Source organism: Pelophylax lessonae, assembly GCF_965119305.1.
Source record: "Pelophylax lessonae genome assembly, chromosome: 6".
In the NCBI taxonomy this organism is placed as follows: Eukaryota; Metazoa; Chordata; class Amphibia; order Anura; family Ranidae; genus Pelophylax; species Pelophylax lessonae.
In genome coordinates this window covers 239655789-239679860 of record NC_138773.1, presented here as the reverse complement: position 1 = coordinate 239679860, position 24072 = coordinate 239655789, and the positions used below count along the sequence as shown (strand labels likewise).

Here is a 24072-nt window from a genome sequence, read left to right as displayed (position 1 = left end):
ACAACGAGATCTCCCTGATCTATTCAAAAGGAGCACGTTGTAACACAGATAGAACGAGATTCAAGTCCCAAGGGGGCAGAGGATCCCGCCTCGGGGGAACCAGATGCCGCACACCCTGAATAAAGGTGCCAACCAATGGGTTGGAAGCCACGGGACGTTGAAACAGAACGGCCAGAGCAGACACCTGACCCTTTATCGTAGCCAGCGCCAAACGCTGATCAACACCCGTTTGAAGGAAAGACAGCACACGGGACACCGAGTACGTGCGGGGTGAAAACCCCCTGGACTCACACCAGGCAAAATAGGCCTTCCAAGTACGGCAATAAACCTTCCCCGAGGAAGATTTCCTCGCATTGATTAAAGTATGGACGACCTCCGGAGAGAGACCCCTCTCCTTCAGGACCTCGGTCTCAACAGCCAGGCCGTCAAAGCCAGCGACTGTAAAGCAGGATGGTATATCGGTCCTTGAGACAGTAGATCGTCTCGAAGAGGCAGACGCCACGGGGCGTCGACCGCCAGATTCACGAGGTCTGCGTACCAAGACCGGCGAGGCCAGTCCGGTGCCACAAGAATCACCGTGCTGCGTTCCGAGTGTAACCTGCGAAGGAACCTGGACAGCAACTGAATCGGTGGAAACGCGTACATCAGCCTGTACTGATGCCACGGGGCCACTAACGCGTCCGACGCGTCTGCCCGAGGGTCGCGCGTCCTTGCCACGAACCTCTTCACCTCGTTGTTGAGGCGAGACGCGAACAGGTCCACATCTGGAAGACCCCACTTTGCGCACAACGTCTGGAAGACAGCCGGATGGAGAGACCATTCCCCCTGATCCAGGGTCTGGCGACTCAGATAGTCCGCCTGCCAGTTCTCCACTCCCGGAATGTGAACCGCCGTTATCGCCGGGACATGAGTCTCGGCCCAAGACAGAATGTCGGCCACTTCTCGAGCCGCTCGGGCACTCTTGGTGCCCCCTTGGTGGTTGATGTAGGCCACCGCCGTGGCATTGTCCGTCTGCACCCGAACCGGGCAACCCTGCAGCCGGTCCGTCCAGCGATGAAGACAGAGACTTATCGCATGCAATTCCAGAATGTTGATCGGAAGGGAAGACTCCCCCTCCGACCAAGTCCCCTGAGCGGACAGAACGCCCAGAACTCCACCCCAGCCCGACAGGCTGGCATCCGTGGTGATTACCGTCCACGAGATCGGACGAAACGACTTGCCCCCGGACACCAACGGGGACTGGAGCCACCACAGAAGGTTTTCCCTGGTGCGAAGACTCAACGAGATCTGAAGATCCAGAGATCGAGGTCGCCCGTCCCACCTGGACAGGATCTCCGCTTGGAGACCCCGCGTGTGAAACTGTGCGAAAGGAATCGCCTCGAAGGCCGAGACCATCAATCCCAGACATCTCATACACGTCCGCAGAGACGAGTTCGGAACGTCCCTGAGGGACCTGACTTCCTCCTGGAGAGTCCTGAGTTTGTCTTCCGGCAGGAAGACCTTCGCCTGCACCGAGTCCAGTATCATTCCCAGATAGGGGAGACGAACCGACGGACTCAGTGTCGACTTTGGAAAATTTATCGTCCAACCAAACTCCTGTAGAGTTTGCATCGTGACAGACAGGTCCTCCTCCAGACCCTGGCTGGTCGCAGACCGAACCAGAATGTCGTCCAGATACCCCAGGACAGAAACGCCCTGGGCCCTCAATAATGCCAGAACCGGTGCAAGCACCTTGGTGAAGACCCGCGGAGCCGAGGCGAGACCAAAGGGCAACGCCACGAACTGGTAGTGATCCTCCGCAATGGCAAATCGAAGGTACCTCTGATGACCCTCGAATATGGGGATGTGAAGGTACGCATCCTTCAAATCGATGGAGGCCATGAATTCCCCCGGAGCCAGGGCAGCCACCACCGACCGCAGGGATTCCATGCGGAACTTGCGAACCCGCACAGAGCGGTTCAGAGCCTTCAACTCCAGAATTGGACGAACCTTGCCCTCCTTTCTGGGCACGGTGAACAGATTGGAATAAAACCCCCGAAACCTGTCCCGATGAGGCACCGGAACCACCACTCCCTGAGCCCTCAGGTCCCGCACCGCCAGGTGCAGGTCCCGCAAGCGCTCTGGAGACAGTTGAAGATTTGAGGGAAAAAATCTGCTCTCCGGCCAAGAGAGAAACTCGATCTTGTAACCAGATCGAACGATTTCCAGAACCCATCTGTCCCGCACACGGGCCAACCAGGGCTGAAGAAAACCGAGCAAGCGTCCCCCCACCCCAAAACTGGGTGAGGGCGCCCCTTCAGGCCGAACTGTTATGGGCTGCAGGTCCGGATTGGCCGGACTTCTGTTTACCAGACCAGGGCTTCTTCTGAGAGCCTTGACCTTTGAACGGTTTGCCCTTGTAGTGCGGCCGAAAGGCACGAAAGGACCCCTGAGGGGGCCGAAAATTAGCATGCTTCTTCCCAGAAGCCCCCTTAGCCTTGGGGAAATGGGGCAAGAGAGTGCTCTTACCCCCGGTGATCCCCTTAATCAACACATCCAAGGACTCCCCAAAAAGGCGAGACCCATCATAAGGCAGATTGGCTAAGGTCTTACGTGAAGATTGGTCCACCGACCAACATTTCAACCAAACCAGGCGGCGAGACAACACCGCCACGCTGTGCACACGTGCAGCCAACGGAATCAGGTCCAGGTCCGCATCACACAGATACATGACACCCTGGTGGATCTGATCCACCATATCCAGGGTCGCCGGCGAGGCCGAGTCGGCCACTAGGACGCGCCTAAGCATCTGCGTCCAACTTGCGATCGCCTGGGCCGCCATGAGAGAAGCAAACAGAGCCTTAAGCATAGAACCCGTAACAGAATAAGTATGACGGGCAAGAGACTCCAATCTCCTATCCGTGGCATCACGGAAAACAGGGGAACCCTCTGCAGGAATCGCAGTGGCTTTGTTAAAAACCGCAATTGAATGATCCACTGGTGGAGGCACACACCACCTTTCATCAGTGGCAGGCGAAAAAGGATAACGCAGCTTGAATTTACTCGGTACCGCAAAAGGCTTGCGCAGATCGCGCCATTGATCCTTAACAGCGCGCTGAAAATCAGCATTGCAGGGAAAAACCTGCGGCGTCCTGCGTTTCCTCTGCGTCCCATAAGCCGCCAAGGCAGCGGGGGGACACACTTCGTCCTGCAAACGCAGCGTTTGCTTAATGGAAGCAATCAACTCATCCATGATTGCAAGCTCTTCAGGCGAGCCAGGGGGAGAATTATCAACCCCCTCAACTTCAGCCTCCACCTCAGACCCCACTAGATCAAGAGAGGAGCGGGACCCCGATAAGGAGGCCCCTGCCAGAACAGCCCCATCACCTTCACCCTCAGAATCAGAGGAAAGAGCAACTCTGGGCCTTTTAGTAGATTGAGCAGCCACCAGCATTTGCACCTGAGCAGCAAGGCCAGCCACAATAGTGGCTAAATCCCCCCCTGGGGGGGAAACAGCGGTCCCCTGGCTTTCCACCAATACTGTAGGAAATTTGCCCTCCTGAGAATCCATTGCCCCTGTAATGCCAGACAACCAAGGGTTAACTGCCCCTTTTAAGCAAGCGCGGCAAGCGCAGCCCACCGCACCACACTCAAGCACAATGAGACCCCCACAGGGAATATGCAAACTGAACACAGGCAATGGATAGCAAGAACAGAAGGATAAAACCTGAGGAGACCCTCGCCGCTGCTGCTGCCTCGATCGGTGTTCCAGGAAAGAGGAAGTGATACTGCCAGGGCGCTTCTATGTAAGCCTATGGAGGCTACAAGAAAATGGCCGCCATGCATGTAAACCATGCGGCCGGAGCGGGTGTAGGCAAAATGGCGTCGTTTGGCGCCGAAACCGCCGCTCCACAGTGCATTAAAACACACATTACATTCCAATATCAGAATACATGTCAGATCGCCGCAGCGATCGCCGTATATGCCCAAACATGCCAAAAAAAACATGCCCCACAGCACACAGCTTCTCACACTGACCAGTCTGACACACACAGTGTCATACAGCTCCCCCCCCCCCCCTTGCAGCCCACAGCATGCAGCCGAGAGATAGGGAGACAAGCAGTGTGAATAGAGGCAGGTTACACAGTCCCAGACTGACACGCCCCCAGACAGACAGGTCCCCACATAGATACACTTACCTCACATGGCGTGGGGGACCCGCACAGGCGAACAAGCCGCTGCACATGAGGCAGGGAGAGTCGCAATTCAAGACGCACAAAATGGGGGTTAAGAAACCGCACAGCGTCCAGTGAGGTAGCCACCTCGCCAATCATCCCTGCACCGAACAGGGATGGGTCGTTCACTGTGCCAGGAGCGTTACCTGGCTGAACGCTCGATGGCAGACTGGGAAGCCACTGACCCACGACCTGCGACCAGGGGGATCAGCCCGAGACCCAGTCCGAAGAACTAACTAACGCTGACAAAATAACAGCTAAATAAAGGTAGAGAGAAAAACTCAAACAAAATATTAAAAAGAAGAAAGAGTCTGGGACAGAAAGTCCCAGCACAGAGAGAGCCAGCCACTCCTGACAAGCTAGACATTAAAACTGAGATATGGTTGCAGGAAGTAGGAGGGTATTGACTGAGGGGACCACCCCTTGAGGGTGGGATATGTTAAAGCTTTATTGTTAACATATTCTGTTGCCTAGCTACTCCTTCGGAGCAAAGTCTAATACCCCATATGTGACGAATATGAAGAGGCGGCGACTGTCGGAGGACGTAAGAGAAACTGACTGTGTGAAAAAGCCCTTATGCTACCAGCATTAGGATTAAAAATAATCAATGTTGATTGGGAGAGTGAAGTTCCACTTTAACAGTGAAGAGTGACATGTGGCCCCAGGGCCTCTTGTTCAGAACCGCTGATCTACAATGTGCCACTACGCTGGGCAGCAGACCTGGCAATACCAGCCCTGTAGGCAATATTCTTAAACTGCTGATTGTACCAATGTACTTACAGCGTGATCACCTCTGAGCCAACAGTTTGCTCTAAATGAACCTCAGAGGATGATACTGTGGGACCACCTCTCATAAGATTTGTTCTTGAGAACTGAATGCTTCTTGATCTGGCAGATCGCACTACAAACGAGATGTTATGAAAACTAGTTCATGAAAGAACTCAGGTCTAAGGCTTTACCAGTTTTACCTGTTTGTTTCTTTTGAGCCCCATCATAGTTACATAGTTAGTCCAGTTGAAAAAAAGACACAAAGTCCATCTAGTTCAACCAATAAAAAGGGGGAAACAAAATGTATACAATCCTATAAACACAATGCTATACCCACAGTTGATCCAGAGGAAGGCAAAAAAAAAAAAAAAAAAACAGCGATCCATGACCCAATTAGCTCCAGCAGGGGAAAAATTCCTTCCTGATCCCCCAAGAGGCAATTGGATATTTTTTGGATCAACTTTACTTATAAAATGTTAGTATCCAGTCATAATATGAACATTTAGAAAAGAATCCAGAACTTTTTCTAAAGTAATCTACTGAACTGGACAGAACCAGCTCTTGAGGGAGTCTATTCCACATTTTCACAACACTTACTGTGAAGAAACCTTTACTAAGTACTTGCTAATGAGGATGTCACAGTGGCGATTCCAGGTATTATCATAAATAAAGCTGCATTCTTCCAGTTCTGACGTTACTGTTGCCATTCAGTTGCACCGCATTACGGAAAATCAAGGCTTTTGGCGTGTTTCTCCAATTATACTACGTCTAAGTTAATTCATTTGACTCATTGGGACACATGATTTAATTTAGGATCTCTTATGCAATCAGCTCACATAGGGAATAAAGCCAGCCTGTTGATGCAAAGCCTAAAATTAGCCTTACCTTTTACCGTTAAAATCTGGAATTAATTAGAACAAAGGGTGTTGAGCTTCCGCATAACACGTTCTCAATTTAACTAGCAATGTCAAGTGCACGCAGGAAGCAGAAAACACAAGCTGTTGATTCAACGTCCTTAGAGGTTTGGGGCTTCTGACTACACACAAAGATGCACTGCAATTATTTCATAGAATGCTGAGTGTGTTTGATTGTATTCATTATCTGAATTAATTTACCAAGACTGCTTGCATTACATTACAGAACACATGTTCCTTGCCATCTAAGGAAGCTCAAATTAAAATGTACTTGACACCTATATGCTGTCCTATATGCTGTGAACTACATACTTTTTTTTTAAACTGCATAAGTAAAGCTGCTAAATCAATATAAAGCCACAAGTTGCAATAGTGATGGACATTTCACCCAGTACCCAGTCCTGCAAATTAGCAAAAAGGTCAAGAGAGTTCGGCCAATTCCCCTAAAAAAGTAATTCTTTGATGAAAAGTGCGTCGGGCAGGGCCTACACGTGACACCTTTACACTATCTGATTGCCGGTACACCGAGGTTTGGAGATTGCCTGCTCGGGAAACCGCTATGTGCATCTTTTAATGGAATTTTACTGTGGAAAATATGTAAGTGCACTTCTTTTATTAACCACTTTCTAGTGGTAGTCGGTTAACCACTTTACCACCGGAGGATTTTGCTGTCTTACGTCCAGGCCACTTTTTGCGATTCGGCACTGTGCGAATTTAACTGACAATTGCGCGGTCTTGCGACGCCATACCCAAACGAAATTGATGTCCTTTTTCCCCATAAACAGAGCTTTCTTTTGGTGGTATTTGATCACCTGTGTGATTTTTACTTTTTGCGCTATAAACAAAAAAAGAGCGTACATTTTGAAAAAATAATATGTTTCACATTTTTTTATATGAAATTCCCCCCCCCCCCCCCCCAAAAAAAATGTAAAAATCTAATTTTTTTTAGAATTTTTGGCCAATTTGTTTTCTGCTACCTATGTTTGGTAAAATAAAAAATCACAATAAGCGTATTTTGATTGGTTTGCGCAAAAGTTATTGCGTTTACTAACTAAGGGAAAGATTTCTGTCATTTTTGGTGTTTTTTTTTTTTTAACGGGTAATGGCGGCGATCTGCGATTTTTTTTGCGGGACTGCGACATTGCGGCGGACAGATCGGACCCTTGACTGACATTTTTGACACTTTTGGGGGTACCAGTGACATTACTACAGTGATCAGTGCTATACATATGCACTGTTACTGTAAAAATGACACTGGCAGGGAAGGGGTTAATTTTATTGGAGAGGGAGGTGTTAATGTATGCCTGGTGCTTACTGACGTGTGGGGGGGGAGGTGACTGAGTGACACAGGGACAGATCGCAGGTTCAGCTACACTGAACCCTGCAATCTGACCCTGTCTGTCACTTAGGAGATCCGCCCTCTTTGTTTACACAAGTGGGCGGATCTCCAGACTCGATTCCCCGACGATCAGGGAAGAGCGGTGGTGATCACCACCGCTCCTCCCCTGGCCCGACTCCCGCTGTAACTGAATACAGCGGGAGCGAGCCTCCGGCGGCGCGCGCGGCACCCACAAGGGCAGGAGTCCAGTGACTTAGGTCTACGTCGCTGGACGGGAACAAGCCACTTTGCCGCAGTACGGTCAACGTGACCGGTCGGCAAGTGGTTAAAGGAGCGCCCAAAATCAGCAATAAGAATCCCACTTAGATCAAAAGATCGTAGTTTTATTGGTAGCAAGACATGTTAAAGCCAACGCGTTTTGGGGGAACAGAGACTCCCCGTTCTTCAGGGCGTAAATGTTGCCATTCGGATCTGCAGCCGACAGCATATGGGTACAGTGTTGCATGACCGTGCAATTGTAATTCAAAGTGTAACAGCACTGAAAGCTGAAAATTGGCCTGGGCAGTAAGGGATATAAGTGCAGAGTAAGCAAGTGGTTAAAGATACAGATGTTTTAAACATATTGTGCTAGGAGATGTAATTTTCTGGTTTTGCATTACATTGCTGGGAGAGTTTGCAGCAAGAGGATGAGGAGTGACAGGAAGACTTCCTGGTTATTTAAAATGCGCTATTGACCATTTCATAGGGTCCACACTATCTTGTAAAGAGCCATCCTTATCCTATATTACAGGTGACATCACTGTGGTTATCAGCATTAAATGTAACAACCACCTATATCTTGGATTGCTTATATTTATTGGATAACAGCAGCATTCAATTACATTTGGATATGGGATTATACACCTTATATTTTTTGGGATGTTGCACATGAATTAGCTATTTTTTTTTGATTTTTTAAATTTATGAATTGGGACTTCTTTGTTTATAGGATTTGAATACAGGTTTTAAAACACACTAATTTTATTATGTTGGTGTATTTTTTATGAATTGTAAATTTGCATTTATTTCACATTTTTGCACTTTAAGAATGGAGATTTTCATTAATAATTTATATTAGAGTTTTATGTTATGCACATTAGCCACTTAAGGACCTGAAGGTTTTACCCCCGTTAATGATCAGGCCATTTTTTGTGATACGGCACTGCGTTAATTTAACAATTGCTCGGTCGTGCGACACTGTACTCAAATAAAATTGATGTCCTTTTTTTCTTACAAATAGAAGCTTTCTTTTTGTGGTATTTGATCACTTTTTGCGCTATAAACAAAAAAAGGAGCGACAATTATGAAAAAAAAAAAACAAACGTTTTTTACTTTCTGCTAGAAGACATTTAAAAAAAAAAAAAAATAATTAAAAAAATTTAATTTTTTCATCAATTTAGGCCAATATATATTTTGCTACATATAATCCAAATAGGTGTTTATTGATTGGTTTGCACAAACGTTATCGCGTCTACAAACTAGAGGAGGAGACATTACTACAGTAATCAGTGCTAAAAAAATATGCACTTTTACTGTACTGACAGGGAAGGGGTTAACACCAGGGGCGACCAAAGGGTTAAATGTAGGCCTAGGGAGTGATTTTCTAACTGTGTGGGGGATGGAATTCACTGGATGAACACAGAGATCTGTGTTCCTAAATAGGAAGAACACAGGATCCCCGTGTTCCTCACTGACAGAACAGCAGTCTACCGTGTTTACATCGGCAGACCGCCGTTCTGTCTCCACGGGGAGCAATCATGGGTGCCCGGCGGACATCGCGGTCGCTGGACCTGCTGATTGCGTCTCTCCCTCTAGCCAATCGGCTGACTGCTACACGAAGCGACGTACATGTACGTCTTTTCGCGCAACAAAGCCGACCTGCCGATGTAGGCAAGTGGTAGGTATGGTCTATGTTCTATCATGTTGTATTAATTTAGTGCCACACTATTTGATTTATTTATTCACTAATTTGGTATCACAGAATTTGGTGTAGGCTGCTTTTAGGTGTTAAAATCTTCCCCAGCGCAGAATTGTTTTCGTTTTTAAAAGTTAGCAAGAGAGGTCTAATGTGAAATTGGTTTCAAAATTATAGAAGGAAAGATCCAGTTGAATATAGGAGGTCTGACTGAAAGCCATCGATTCTCTGTGCGCAGCAATGAACATGAGCTTTCTAGATTTCATTTAAAGACCAATCTGGTTTACATTTTAAAAAAGCAGGTTGGAATCTTAGGTTCACAATCGGGGCATTTGCATGCGGGTACAGCAGTATAGTCATTTGAATCAGCTTCTGTATCCATGAAAAATGATAGAAAATAAGTCCATACTTCTTTTTTTATAATCACCCTGTACCAAATCGCATGGTGCCGCAGTTTTCTAGACGTATTAGAAAACACGCGCCATGTTTTCTAATATGTTGGGGTGGCTTTATGAATTATTTACACTTCTGTGTGTCTATTGAAGAGCAGAGCATTTTGCCTGTGGTTTGGGAATGTGTTGGATTTTGCAAGCGGTCGCTACCCACACAAGTGTGAATTTAGGAGGTGAAGGGATATTACCTGTATGAATGTAAAAAAATGAAAATACTGAGTCATTCTATACATATGATAAATAAATAGGAGAAATACTAACCCTGAGCCTAAAAGCACCCTCTGTACCTCCTGTAGTTCTACCCTGGCTTACATTCCCCAGTGTATGTAGAAACAACACAGCACAATTTGGGATACATCTTATAAGACTGTCTACCAATAACCAGTATCCATTAAAAAGAAAAGGGAAAATAATTAGCCCATTTTTATATGTGACATTTCAAAGCAGTAAAAGGCAATAAAGAAGTTCCAAAGAAAACAATTGGTGCCCAAATTAGAGAAAGATTGTTAAAAAACGGTAAAATGATTTAATGTGTCATTGAGGACATTCCAAGAAAAATAAGAGCTCTCTACAAACAGGTAAACTGTACCAGTAGAAAAGCTCATTGACAGAAATCCCATGACAATAAACAGAATAGTACTTAGAGGGGGAATTTCACTTTCAATAAAAAAACAAAAAACAAAAGACAAATAAATAGAACATATAAAATTGCCACACAAGTCATTTAGTATGTTAATGTTATTAAAATGACCTTTTCAATTCAATATGAAGCAGCTGTAATTTTTAAAATTGTCAAAAAATTCCATGCAACATGGCAACCTGGAGGCATTTTGCACAGAGTTGGTGTACAGAACACCCCCAAAAATGCAATTTCTGGCTTGTACGAGCACAATGGAAATTTCATTTTTTTTAGGGAGATATTTCCTATCCCTTCTCTCCTCCCTCTGTTAGATGCATCAGACATCACAGAATCTCAGGAGACAGCCCCCCCCCCCCCCCAATCACACAAAAGGTCCCTGACCGTCTCAGCTGCATGCATTTCCCTACATAACTGTGCATATTGGGGGGGGGGGGGTGTCCTATACCTCCACTTGGGTCTCAGATTACAATAAGCTCTCCTCTCTGTGCAGTTTGTAACATCAGATTACTGCCCCCTGCCTGTTGGAGCTGAGAAACAGCCTTTGATCTGTGTGTTTTAGAAGGTTGTAGAGCAGAGAGGTCTGCAGATTAACAGGTACAAATTATGTAGGAGGATTTGTTTAACCTCTGTTTATTACCTGAGGCCAGTCATTGCAGTGGGTACATGCAATTGTTTACAATCACTTTAAGTCCGATTTGATTGGAGAAGTAGTAATGGCCTGTCTGCTCCTCTGATGTGATGTTGTACTGTTTTGAAGGCAACCTACCAGTACACATTGTTCACTATGTATTAATTGATGAATTCTTTGTATGAGAATTTCCACTGATTACAGTACGTATGAAAATAAAGACTCTTACAAATCATTACAAATCATACAGGTGGAGAACTACATGGAAAAAAAGTGTTCAGGGTACAGTTTGAATTTATAATCTGTCATTTCTGTCTTTTTGGGATCTTTTTTTCCTAAAACCTTAAATGACCTGTACACAAATCTAATGTATGTATAAATGACATCATGTGAATATACTGGCAGCAGAGAGATGGCAAAGCTTAGTGTAGACAGACTGTTCTCTTCTAACTTTCCCCATACAACAGATGGATATAAGTTTTAATAACATTTCTACAATGGCAGGATAAATGTATTTGAATAGTCAGGTTACATGTTCCTGACGGTGTTATGCTAGAAAAGCAGCATTCTACAGTCACAGGGATTATGATCAAGTCCAATAACTGTTGGGGGGCGGGGGGGGGGGGGGGGGGGGAGTGATTCAATTTGTGATATACTGTATGTATATTTATTCATTTTTAACTATGCATGCTGGGAGAGTATCATAATATTCAAATGATAATAAAATAGAAGGGTAGTGATTTTAACGCAAAGCTGTGCTTTGTTTATAAAGGGTGGAAAATCAAGGCGGTCACATAACTGCCGCGGGAGTGAGGAGAAGAAGCTCTGCAGATGGGCCAAATTACTCCGGTGACAGCTTAGACATGGCCAGTGTTGGGGGTAACGAGTTACAAAGTAACTGATTACAGTAACTACATTACTTTTTTTGGTAGCGAAGTAATGTAACTAGTTACAATACTAATATTGGTAACTACACTACTTTACTAGGCTATAGGAACGCGCTTTCCTGCGTTACCCAAGCCTTTTTCTTTTTTTTCTTAGTGCCTCAATATTGATCAGTGGAGTTTGTCTATCCTAAAGTGACCCTGTACACAAGCCTTTTCAAACCAAATCTTACCTGTAAAAAGAAAAATGTATATGATCCCCATACAAACACTGCTCCAATCCTGAGAAAACTTCATATGAAGTCCAATGAAAAGTAAAGTAGAGTAGTGACGGTCAGCAGGAGATACCAGTCAGAGCTGCAGGGGACTCTAAAGCCCAGCTCTGTTGGAACTCGACTCGAGTCTCAGGAGCAGAGAGTATGTACACTTTTCTTTCAAGGGTATGACTTGAGGGTTGAAAAAAATTTTGTATAGCGACAGAGATGCTGTAATTTTGGACCGTAAGGCACCACAGGTCAGCCTGCCTTGTCTGCCAACTGGTAAATTGATAACCAAGTTTCAATAATAAGAACACATTTTTTTAAATACATTTTTTAAAAACAAAACAGCAATAAATGGAAACAAATACACATCACCAAAAGTGAAGTTTCCAATACTGTGCGCAAGATGTTTCCACTAAGGATTTTAGCTTTGGCATGCCCTCGTATACTGATGGATGTTTTGTAAAGTGATATAGGTGATACTCAAAACACATTTGTCAATCTTTGCCTAAATCAACTCTACATAAAGCAATTTAGCAGAGGCAATCTGTTGGATGCTTTTGTAAAAGTACTTGCCTGGATTGTTAATAATGCTGCGTCTGTTGAAATGAGAAAAAAAAGCTGCCACTTCATCAGCAATCTGCTAGTTTGCTACCGCAGAAGTCTCCGTGATTCATTAGCTGAGCCACCTGAGACAGTCTACAGAAGTCTGCATTTGGCTGCGGATTACTGCAGACACCAGTGGCAAGATACCAGCTTTGCACTGAATGTGTGTGATCAACTGACATCATCTACTGAAACTGAAAAGTATAAAAGCTCTAAATATTAAAAATGCAAATAATAAGTCCAATATAGAAATTTGTAAAGGAGTTCAATCAGAACACAACAAACTCAAGTAACCACATAGGCCGGGTTCAAATGTGGGTGAAATGGATGTGGGTTTCCCCGCATCCAATTTGAATGCCATTGAGAGCCGGTTCACACAGGTCCAGGACAGCCGCAGTCTGCATTCCAAAAGGGTCCTGTGCATGTGTTGGTCTGCTTAAGGTGCGAATTCAAGCAAAAATTCAGATCTGCATTCACGCCTGAACCGGTAAACAGTAACACACTGGATCACCCATGCTGGGAACTCGCAGCCACACAAATGTGAACCTGGCCTTAGTCAATACACCAAAAAAAAAAAAAAAATTAAAAAATCTATGGAATTAACTAGAAGCCCATATATTCCTTAACCTACTAAAACTGGCCTAAACTGAAAATCTGAATATTTAAAGCTGAATTTCAGGAATTCAGCTCCTTTTTAAATTCAATTTAGAATTAAATCCAACGAGGTGCATGACATCTATTGGACTTATCTCTATTGTTTATATGCAACAGGTTTCTAGTACTCCAGGAAGACAGCTATCGCTGTACTTTCAGGAGCCCTACGCTGATCCTTCCCAGCTCTGCATCTTCAAGCGTAGAGTTGCTGCAGATGGGATTGAAAAAATGTTTCAGGAGGTGTGGCTATCACCATTGTCACTGCTGCAGATTCACAAGCCTGTAGCTTGTCCGTCAACATTTGGCCACACCTAGTCCTTCCTACTGCTTTTTAGATTCACTGCATTGCTGAAACCCTCCCAATGTGAGCTGCTGACTTCAGGGGGGGCTTGGAATGATGAACAAATAAAGGATTTGGCTCAGTTGTGGAGAGTAAAGGAAGTAGGTTTTACTTTCCAAGGCTTGTGAATGACACAGTAACTGGATTTGGGTCTTGTTTAGATTGCTATACCAGAGCCTTTAGATTTATTTTAACAGGGGGGGGGGGGGTTAATGATGAAGAATGACCATGTGAATACTGATTGGCTGTCACAGTGGTCACAGAATCCGAAGCCAGTCCCACTGGCTACTGATGTTATCTGGGGATTGAGAGCAGTTTTCAGCATAAAGAAGGAGGTGGCAGAGGGTATGTGGGAAGGTTTCTTCACGCAACAATGTGATGGGCATACTCTGGCACTGGGAGATGGCTTAGCACCTAAATGTCAGTTATGTCGCTCTCTCTAAAACCTCACTGAAAGTGGGTAAGCCATGGGGTTTATTGAAAACCTAGTAAGCTGTCAATTACAGCCCATGGAAGCAGCACTTTATTTGTAGGTAGCATTGGATCCTCCAATGGGCCAGTCTGAGCCTGCACACATGGCACATCATAATCTTCCGGGTTCCACTGAAAAGGTCATTGGGTGCTTGATCTGACACATGTGCATTAGGTTGTCTATCACTGCAATAGAGTGCCACTTGAATGACAGCTTTAAGTCTGTTAGGGCTGCTAACATATATCCAAGATGGTTGCATTCAGCAGCAATCTCAGGGATTCTGCATGTCTACCTTTCCAGTGGAAATGGTGCTGACACAGTAAAATGCAGTCTGCTTATACTATAAGGGCCCCCTCCACTTAAAAATAATGTTAGTAGTTCCAAAATATATCTGTAATGAAAAAATATGGATTATTTTCATTCAACTAATCAAGTTCAAAATACTAACAACTTGCAAAGCCATCCGCAACTCTGCTTCCAGCTGCATCACTATACTAATCTCACAATACCTACCTAATCATTCTCTTCCTTCCTCCCAAGAGCTCCTGCTCTCTAGCTCCATGTCACTGCCTCTCAATCTCACCTCCAGGACTTTTGCCAAGCCTCCCCATTCTATGGAACTCTCTACCCCAATCTGCCTGATTATCTCCTACTCGGTTTCCTTTTAGACGATCTCTGAAAACCCTCCTCTTCAGAGAAGCCTATCCTGCCCCCACCCAACAACTTTACTTTTATTTTCTCGAACAGCTCATCCCCCACATTTATTACCTTTTGTATCACTTGACCCTCCCTCCTAGATTGTAAGCTCTAACGAGCAGGGCCCTCTAATATTTCCTGCATTGAATTGTATTGTAACTGTACCGTCTGCCCGCATGTTGTAAAGCGCTGCGCAAACTGTTGGCACTTTATAAATCCTGTATCATAATAATAATACAGGATTAATACACACTTCCATCCTGTTTTCCGCCCACGGCACTTAGATGAGTGTGACCTCACATTCCCTTCCGCAGATCTTGGGGAACAAAGAACAGACAAGAAAACCTTCTAGCAATCAACATGAGGGTCTTGCTGTGAGACTTTGCCTGCTCTGTTTCCCAGGAATATTCCAAAAAGGGCAGTGACGTCAGATCTGGTGCTGGAAGATAGAATAAAGGAAGTATAAACATACATTTTTGCTTTAAAATTTGGAACAATTAACATAAGATGATCTTTAAAAGGGGAGGGCCCAGATAATATATGTAGACCTTACATTGTACTGTAAGGTACGCTTAAACAAAAAAGAAAAGCATAGAAAGGAATGACTGCAGAAGCTCAGATTCCTTGTTTTGAACCCTCCCCAGCTGCCTGTTGACTAATCAGTAAGGGATCAGCAGAAAGCAAATTAGGTCATCAATGTGCTCTCCCCTGCTGTGGTAAAGCTTCCAGAGTATGACAGGCTTCATGGATTGGCTAACCTTCTTTCTCCCTAGTGTTACAACTGGCGTGTGGGAGATTATTGGAATCAAACACAAAGATAGATTTTAGGCACTTACAGCTGCATTCTTTATTTTTTAATTGAAAGTTTGTTTTGCATATGTGCCTGGAATTCATCTTTATGGATGGCATATTTAAAATTCATCTCCAGTCAAATTTAAGTAAGGAACAGAATCCTTGTCAGGATTTTATTCCAACCTACATACAGCTATTAAGGCTATTGTTATTTAGAAAGATGAACCTATGCGCTACCAATAGAAAAAGGGAACGGAAATGAGGAGCAGAACTATTGATATAATGGAGCACCAGAAATCTGCGGCTAATTCTGTAGGGTCACCACATACAAAAATAGTTAAGGAAGGAAGGAGGGAATCAGCGCAAGATATCTAAAATAGGTGAACCATAAATACGAATATATAAGTAAAACGTATAAAATTCTTCTTAAATCTTCTAAAATAATACAATAAGATGTGTAAATTGCCAAAGTGATCAAATTAGGTGCTCATGTGCCGAATAAATATAAATAATAAAAGATGATAGTCCTAATTAGGTGATAAAAAAGGTGGTAAATATAGGAAAATGTAGTAAATGATAAATATGCAACTGAGTGAATGCCCTATGAAGAGTGAACCACAATGTCCATTCAGTTGCACGGTGAATATATGAGATAAATTAAAACATGTGCCAGTGACAATAAAGATGCAAAAAATGACAATAAATTAATCTTAAAGCGCTGAATGAATATAATAAATGCCATGAACAGCACAAATAGATGAATTAAAAAATAGCAAAGTCCCAAAAAAAAAAAAAAAAAAAAAAAAGGAGTGCAACAAGTGCACAGAAAGTGCCAAAAAATATAATAATAATAGAAAAGTTCATATGTGGTGCAGTGACACAGGACACTTCCGGTGACAACCCAGTGCGGACTTTGGTGAGCTAGGAATCCACAATTAGGTGTAATGGCCGCTCACCTCCATTAACACTCAGAAGAGCGTTTCAGGTATAATAGGTCAACCTGCAGACCCTCTAGATCAATCTCCCATCTGCTGTACTCCTCAAGTATATTGATGCATCGAATAGATAAAGTAGTTATCTTCTATAGTAACCTCCGGTATGTGACAACAGCTGCAGAGTTCCTAGGGTACTCGTTCACCAGAGAAAGATATGGGGGACTTTCATAGTGTAGTAAATTCCATAAAGTTTAATGAATCAAATAAAATTACACTTACAATAATGTAGGGTGAGGAAAGCATTCAGGAAAAATAGCAAGGGATCCCGCTGATGCGGTCCATTCCGATAATTCCGGTATCGGCCGTAGACCGGAAGTGACGTCACCACGGCTTCTCCTGACACGTTGCGTCACACTCTCACGTGACTTTATCAAGGGCAAAGATTACACTTGCAAAGATTTTGAACGCTGACACCAATGCAAACCAATGTGCCTATGGCATTAACACAAGTTTTTGATGCATTAAATGCACTTTTAAGACACGTAAAAAACGCACTCCAGACGCCCTCTAAGTGATTTTTTTTTTTTCATCATCTCATAAGATAAACGCTTTTCAAATGTGCTGTAAATGCTACAGAACAGTCTATTGCACCCTACCATAGAACTGAATGGCTTCCAAGGCTCAACATATGTAGCTTCATTTTAGCCGCACAGCAACAAAGTGATGCAAATGATACATGTTTTTCAAATGTGAACAGCTCTTCCCACTGTCCATATAATCCATTGTAGGATGCTTAAAGGGGTGGAAAAGGTTCAGATTTTTTTTTAATAAAAATAACAAACATGTTATACTTACCTGCTCTGTGCAAGGGTTTTGTACAGAGCAGCCCCGAACATCCTGTCTTCTGGGGTTCCCTCTCAGTGCTCCTGGCCCCTCCCCTTCATTGGGTTCCCCCACGAAGAGCTACTTTCCATGGAGGCACCTGTGCGGCCGTGCTACCGAGTCCCGCTGCTGTGTCCATTGACACAGACAGTGGGACTCGGCCCCACTCCTGCTCCAGTGTCACTGGACTTGACTGACTGCAACAGGGCCCATGGCTCCTGCTGCTATCAATCTAGCCAAGGAGGACAGAGACAGCAGTTGGACCCGCTGGGCTCATGCACATTGCTGGAACGGATGGGCTCAAGTAAGAAAAAGAGGGGGCTCTAGGGGCAGCTGCAACAAAGAAGGTTTTTCACCTTAATGCATAAAATGCATTAAGGTGAAAAACCTTGAGACTTTACAATCCCTTTACCTGGGCGTTCAGAGAGCAGCAAAAACATAACCCAAACACCCGTTAGATAAAAATGTTTGTGTGGGGGGGGCGCATACACAGTGTCTTCCACGGCAGACGTGTAGACTGAGAGCTCCACTGGGGGTTTGTCTACGTTCCTCCCGCTCAGCCGCTGCACTTAGCCTAAAGGACACAGATCCAACACCGCTCTCTACCAGCCGCCCACATGGATGACAGTGGTAGGAAGAAATCATTTGCTTCTCCCTCATGAGATCAGTGGCATCCAAACCCCACAATGGAGCGCTTCCTTAACCTGGGTACACACTAGTTTTTTTTCCTGCAAACCCATGTGCAACTGTCAAGCTTTGATCGGAGACACTGTACAAATCATGAGAGCGCTGATCAGAAGTCAGTTGGATGCTGGTTTTCCAGCATGCACAGCCGGCTTCTGTCGGACAGACCGACATACACTGAAAAAAGGTTGAGAAACACTGCTTTAGAGTGAGGAAACCAACATAGGCACAGAAAGAACATGCAAACTCCAGTAGTGCTTTTGTTGGGATTCAAACCGATGACCCTAGTGCTGCTAGGGGGAAGCGCTAACCACTTAGCCACTGTGCTGTCCAAAAAGTATTATTTCATTTACCTATCAACCCGATCACACTAACTGCGGCTTTGAAATTGTGCGCCTTTATCTGAAATTGCATGATTTCAAAGCTGCATCTCAGTGCGACTTTGAAGACATGTGTGCGGCTAAATGCACAGATGTCTATTCAAGTCGCAGCCTAAATCGCCAAAAGTAGTGCATGTACTACTTTTTCAAATCGGTGCTGCCCCACAAATTCAGCGTCGCACTGATTGGAACAGTGCAAATGCTGACAATAGAATGGGACTTGTCATTCGTTTTGACAGGTTAAAATTGAATGACAAGTCGCTCCAATGTGAACAGGGGTTTAGTGATTATAATGGTATGGCTGATCCCATCTACCTGGGAGTTTTGGGTGTTCCTGACCAGCTCTGCGTTTTCCACTAACCTCTGCTATATTCTCCATACACAAAATTCATTAAAACATCCAACAGGGAAAGTGGAACTCCCTCATAATGGTCTTCACTGATTTCTAACACAGTGTCCAAGTAATGTAAGAAACTGTACGACCATTGTCAACATTTAAAAAAAAAAAAAAAAAAAATTGAAATATCTTTCACTTGGATGTAAATACAGATGGATAAAAACAAAAACGGTGTTTGTCCTTATTTCAGGCTGCAAAGCTACAAAATGTGATTTTAGGGGGGGGGGGGGGGGGTTATTTTCTGTACCCACTGTAAGTTTTGGGTACTTGTTAGTAAGGGGTGGGGCTTCACTGGTACAAGAAGGTGGTATTTATTATTATTACACACTAACCTTTAGGCTCGGTTCACATTGCCGTGATCTGAAAAGTGCATGACTTACAGTGCAACTTTGAAGCAACTTAAGGCTGCATTCACACTTGAGCGTAGCGTTTTTTTACCGCGATTTTAAGGTGTTTTTTCAGGCGTTTTTGGAGGCAGGCATTGACATCTATCAAAAACGCTGGTAATCAGTACAAAAAGAAGCTCATGTGCTTTTTTCAGCTACAGGCGTTTTGCTTCAGGCGTTAAAACGCTCAGATGTGAACAGGGGCCATTTAAATGAATGGGGTTTTACTTGTTGGGCGTTTTGGAACGTTTTTTTTTAGCGTTTTTGGAGCTGAAAAACGCTCAAAAAACGCCCAGGTGTGAATGGAGCCTAAGGGAATGCCTGTGAATTTTTCCCTTAATTGCCGGATCCAAATCACATAGATTAGGATGAGGATCCAACTTTTAGACCACTTCCATTAAAGTCTATGGGAACAAGTCGGATAGAAGTAGCCTTGAAGTAGTACAGGAACCTTTTCTAAAGTTGGAGCGACTTCAGTAGTGCCAATTAGGACAGCTCTCATTGAGTAAAATAGGATATCATATGTCACGCGACTTGGGGTCTCACAATTCGAATCCCAAGTTGCAGCAGTGTGAACTGAGCCTTACCTGTCAAAGTCAATGCCTAATCCCTGCCTTCCTTACAACATATTAATGGACCCTTTCTGTAGACCCCTCGATGTAGGCGCACTCACAGGTAAATCACTACATCTACACATCAAAAACACCAAAAACATGCGAGTGGGAGTCTTTGTCCAAAGAAAAAAAATATCGCAGGTTATTCTACCAGCACCTGTATCATATATAAGAACCAGCAGAGAAAGCTATACTTGAGTTGCTGTATGAAAATTCACAACATGCATAAAATGATGCTTTGTGTGCATGATAATATAACATTTCCATCCTGGAAATCAAAGGTAAAGACCGATTACTTAATCTGCAGTATTTTGGGCAGTTATGCTAAGGATATGTAGATTACATTAAAAAAGCGAAATGCACATTCATTTTTGTATCTAGTAAAAGAATTGTACAGTAATGTATATACTCAAGTGAGCTACTTGGCTGTGCCATATTGATGAACAGCATTAAGAGGCTGATGGCACAATTTCTGAATTATAGCCTCTTTGGGTTCAATGTCATTTTCCAAACTATAGTCTATGAGAAGGAGCTAGCACAGCAAACCTGAAGCTTTTCTTTTATACAGTTTCCTGGCATCTCTCTATGCTAGCCAGAGAGTTGTGTCTGATGTAACCATAGCAGATCCTTCCTACAGTAAAAAACATGGTCTCTTTTTGCCATGTAAGGCATGCAAAGTGTCAGGTAAATCACACTGTTAAGCCTACCTCGAAAACCCCTTGAGAAATACAGAGATTTAGAAGTTTGTTCTTGGCAGACAGGACATAGGAGTAAAAGAGTGAATTCAGGCTAATGTTTTTAGACACATGGAGAGCCCTCTGTTACACTGAATATATTTGGAACCTGAAAAATGCAAAACCAAATGGAAAAAGGACAGTAAGGCCCCATTTCACACAGGCTTTCCGATCAGGTCCGCCTGTTAGTTTTTCAGGCTTACCGGATAGGATGCTCTATATGCACCCCATACGGGGCAGTAGATATCAGCGGTGACTTGTCCGCTGACACCCGCTATCACATCCAACCCGATCCATGATATGCAGATGGAAGGAAACCCTATTTCCCATACGTCTGGAGCATCGGATCGGATAGGATCGGATGAAAATGGACAGGCAGTCAGTTATCATCCAATCTCTCCATAGAGGAAAGCGGGGATCTGACAGGTCTGTCTCTGCAAAGTAAGCGTAAACTAACCTGTCATCCATCTGCTCAACGGTGATCGGAGTCCGCCAGGCGTAAAGCCCGTGTGAAAGGACCCTTAAAGCAAAAGTCCTAGATCACACATGTCATCACAATGAGCTCTGAAATAAGTCAGCAGACATTCCATGCTTTTAATGAAATGAGATGGCAGCTGCTCTTTAGAAGCCTAAGGCCAAATTCACATGTAGGCGTTTTTGGGGCGTTTTTCTGCTCTAGGATCAGCTCAAAAAATGCTCAACAAGAAAAATCCTATACATTTCAATGGCCCCTGTTCACATCTGAGCGTTTTGACGTTTTAAGCAAAACGCTCAAAAAAAAGTACGAGCTTCTTTTTGGGCAGATTACAGGCGTTTTTTTTTTTTTTTTTTTTTCCATTGGTCACTTGTCAAGCTAAAAACACCTGCACAAAAACAACTGTAAAACGCCTGAAAAAATGCCCAAAAAAACGCCTGTAAATAGCAACGCCAAGATGTGAACGTAGCCTAATTGGTTGGTTTGGGAGAGTTTTCCTACAGGTGAGGATCCATTAATAGTAACTGATCGTGGGAGCTTCATGGACATGGAGTCAGGGAATGAGAGAATCTGAGTGTGCATTGGATTGGTACTTGCTCATTTTGAGGATAGTGAAGACACAATCGCCTAGAGAAATTGACAGGTTTCTACTTCTGGGAAGAGGAAGGGGGAATATGCTGCATGGAGACCTTTCAATGCAATGACCTCTCCCAGTCTGAGCTTTACTTTATGAGAACTGCAGGAGACAGATACCAGGTGAAATTCAGTTCCTTACAGGATGCATTTGATTTAAAATCAAGTCGATTTTAATCCCGATTTAAATCACCAATAAAAAGGCTTGATTTAAATAACTCAATTTAGATCATCATTTTTAAAGAGCAACTGTCATCTCCGTCCTGCAGCAGCTCCTCCTCTGACCCGCTGTTGACTCCCCAACAGTCTCATTCACTTTATTGGGACGGATGGTGATGCGGCTCCATTTCATGCTGAATAAACTAAATTATTAATGCCTAGATCCTCCTCCTCCTTATTAATTATTAATCTATTTTAAATAGATTTTTACTCCAAAAGCACTATAGTAAAATACATTTGAAAAAAATAAAATAAAAATCTAATTTAAATTAAAAAAATCAGATTTAACCTCCCTGGCGGTATGATTATGTCAGGAATTCTGTACCAAAAGCGGTACAATTTTTTGCATGGAAATTTGGCGTCATGTATTATAGTCCTACAATTCTTAGTAATTACTGACTTAAACCTGACCAAAACAAGACTCTAGTAGACATCCCAGATGTGATAAATTTGAAACACAAACGCATGAATTATAATCTAATCAATAATTTAATTATATAATAATATATATATATATATATATATATATATATATATTATAAATTTATATTATTGATTAGATTAGAATTCATGCGTTATATATATATATGTGTGTGTGTGTGTGTGTGTGTGTGTGTGTGTGTGTGTGTGTGTATATATATATATATATATATATATATATATATATATATATATATATATATATATATATATATATATATATATATATATATATATATATATATATATATAAATATAATATAAATGTTATGTGTTTGCGTTTTGTGCAACGTTTGAATTTCCCTCCCTAGTTCTGCTCCCATGCCGGGAACGGAACCACAAAGTCATCAGACCGACGGACGAGCAGCGGGGATCTCGGCTGGCGATCACAGCAATGGGAGATCATCGCTGGATCGCCAGGAGAAGGTAAGAGACACCGCTGCTCGCTCTGCACATCTACCCCGAGCGTGACTCAGGGATACCGATAATAGCATGGAAAATCCACCCCGACTCGGGGATACCGCTAAGCAGGTTAAAGGAGTTGAAAAAACATTTTTTTTTTTTTTAATGCATTCTATGCATTAGGATAAGAAAAATAAAAACTTTTGTGCATAGCAGGACCCCTCAGCCCCCTTAATACTTACCTAAACCCATCTTTATCCAGTGATGTTGCAGGAGTGTCTCAGCTGCTCAGGACTCCCCTCCTCATTGGCTAAGACAGCAGCGCTGCGCAATTGGCTTCCACTGCTGTCAACCAAAATCAGACAGCCAATCAGGAGAAGGGGGGGGGGGCAGGCCGAGTCACAACACAGAGAGCTGTGACTCGGCCTCGGGCAGCTTGCTGTGGGGGCACTTAACAGAAGGGAGGGGCCAGGAGCACAGAGGAGGGACCTGAGAAGAGGAGGATCTTGCCCACTCTTTGCAAAACCAACTGCACAGAGCAGGTAAGTATAGCATGATTGTTTTTTTTTTCAAACGAGACTTTACAATCATTTTAAATAATAAAAAAAAAAAAAATCTGATTTGAAAACAAAATTTCTACTAAAATTCTGGTTTAATGCAAAATAAAAAATGTTATGCATTTCTGTTAGTTACTTTAATGCAAGTGTCAATAGAAAATATGTATTCTGTTTTTGCCACAGTTTTGCATTGAAGAGAACAGTGTTGAATATGTGAACAGCAAACTTGAGCTGGAAAGCAAACACCAAGCTCTGATATATTTTTAACACCTGCTCTGGAAAGATCAGCATGATCAATTTAAGGGTCCATCAAGAAATTACTCTGCCAAAACCACTAACAGACGTACTGAAATATTTAAACAAATCCAAGTGCTTCTGAAAATCCCACAAAAAAGAGTGACTGGCAGCTCATACTCTGCTTGCTTTCATACAAAGTCAGAAACACAGCCAAAGAGAAACATACCTGAAAGGAAAGCCAATTTCTTTTTTAGTATCGGTAAAATCACAGTGGCATCCATCTTGCTCCTTTACAGCTAACAGGTCTGAAAAATTAAAAAGCATACTTTAGTCAAAAACATGCAAACAAAGCCTAAATATCAGGAGTTGAAAACCCTAGAAAAATAAACATGAGTATAATAAGCAAACACTTGGAATTGGCAGCACAGAGGTTGAATGAAGCTG

General features: G+C 43.4%; 1 protein-coding gene across 2 annotated transcripts in view; it reads right to left on the bottom strand.

Annotated features, from left to right (window-relative positions):
• The window catches only part of SESTD1 (SEC14 and spectrin domain containing 1), a 252822-nt gene that overhangs the window by 155070 nt on the left and 73680 nt on the right, over nucleotides 1-24072 (bottom strand). For both annotated transcript variants that reach the window (XM_082261218.1, XM_082261219.1), the window contains exon 2: nucleotides 23855-23933. In XM_082261218.1, the coding sequence (XP_082117344.1) occupies nucleotides 23855-23909 (55 nt within the window). In that variant the 5' untranslated portion in view covers nucleotides 23910-23933. The remainder of the gene's footprint in view (nucleotides 1-23854; nucleotides 23934-24072) is intronic.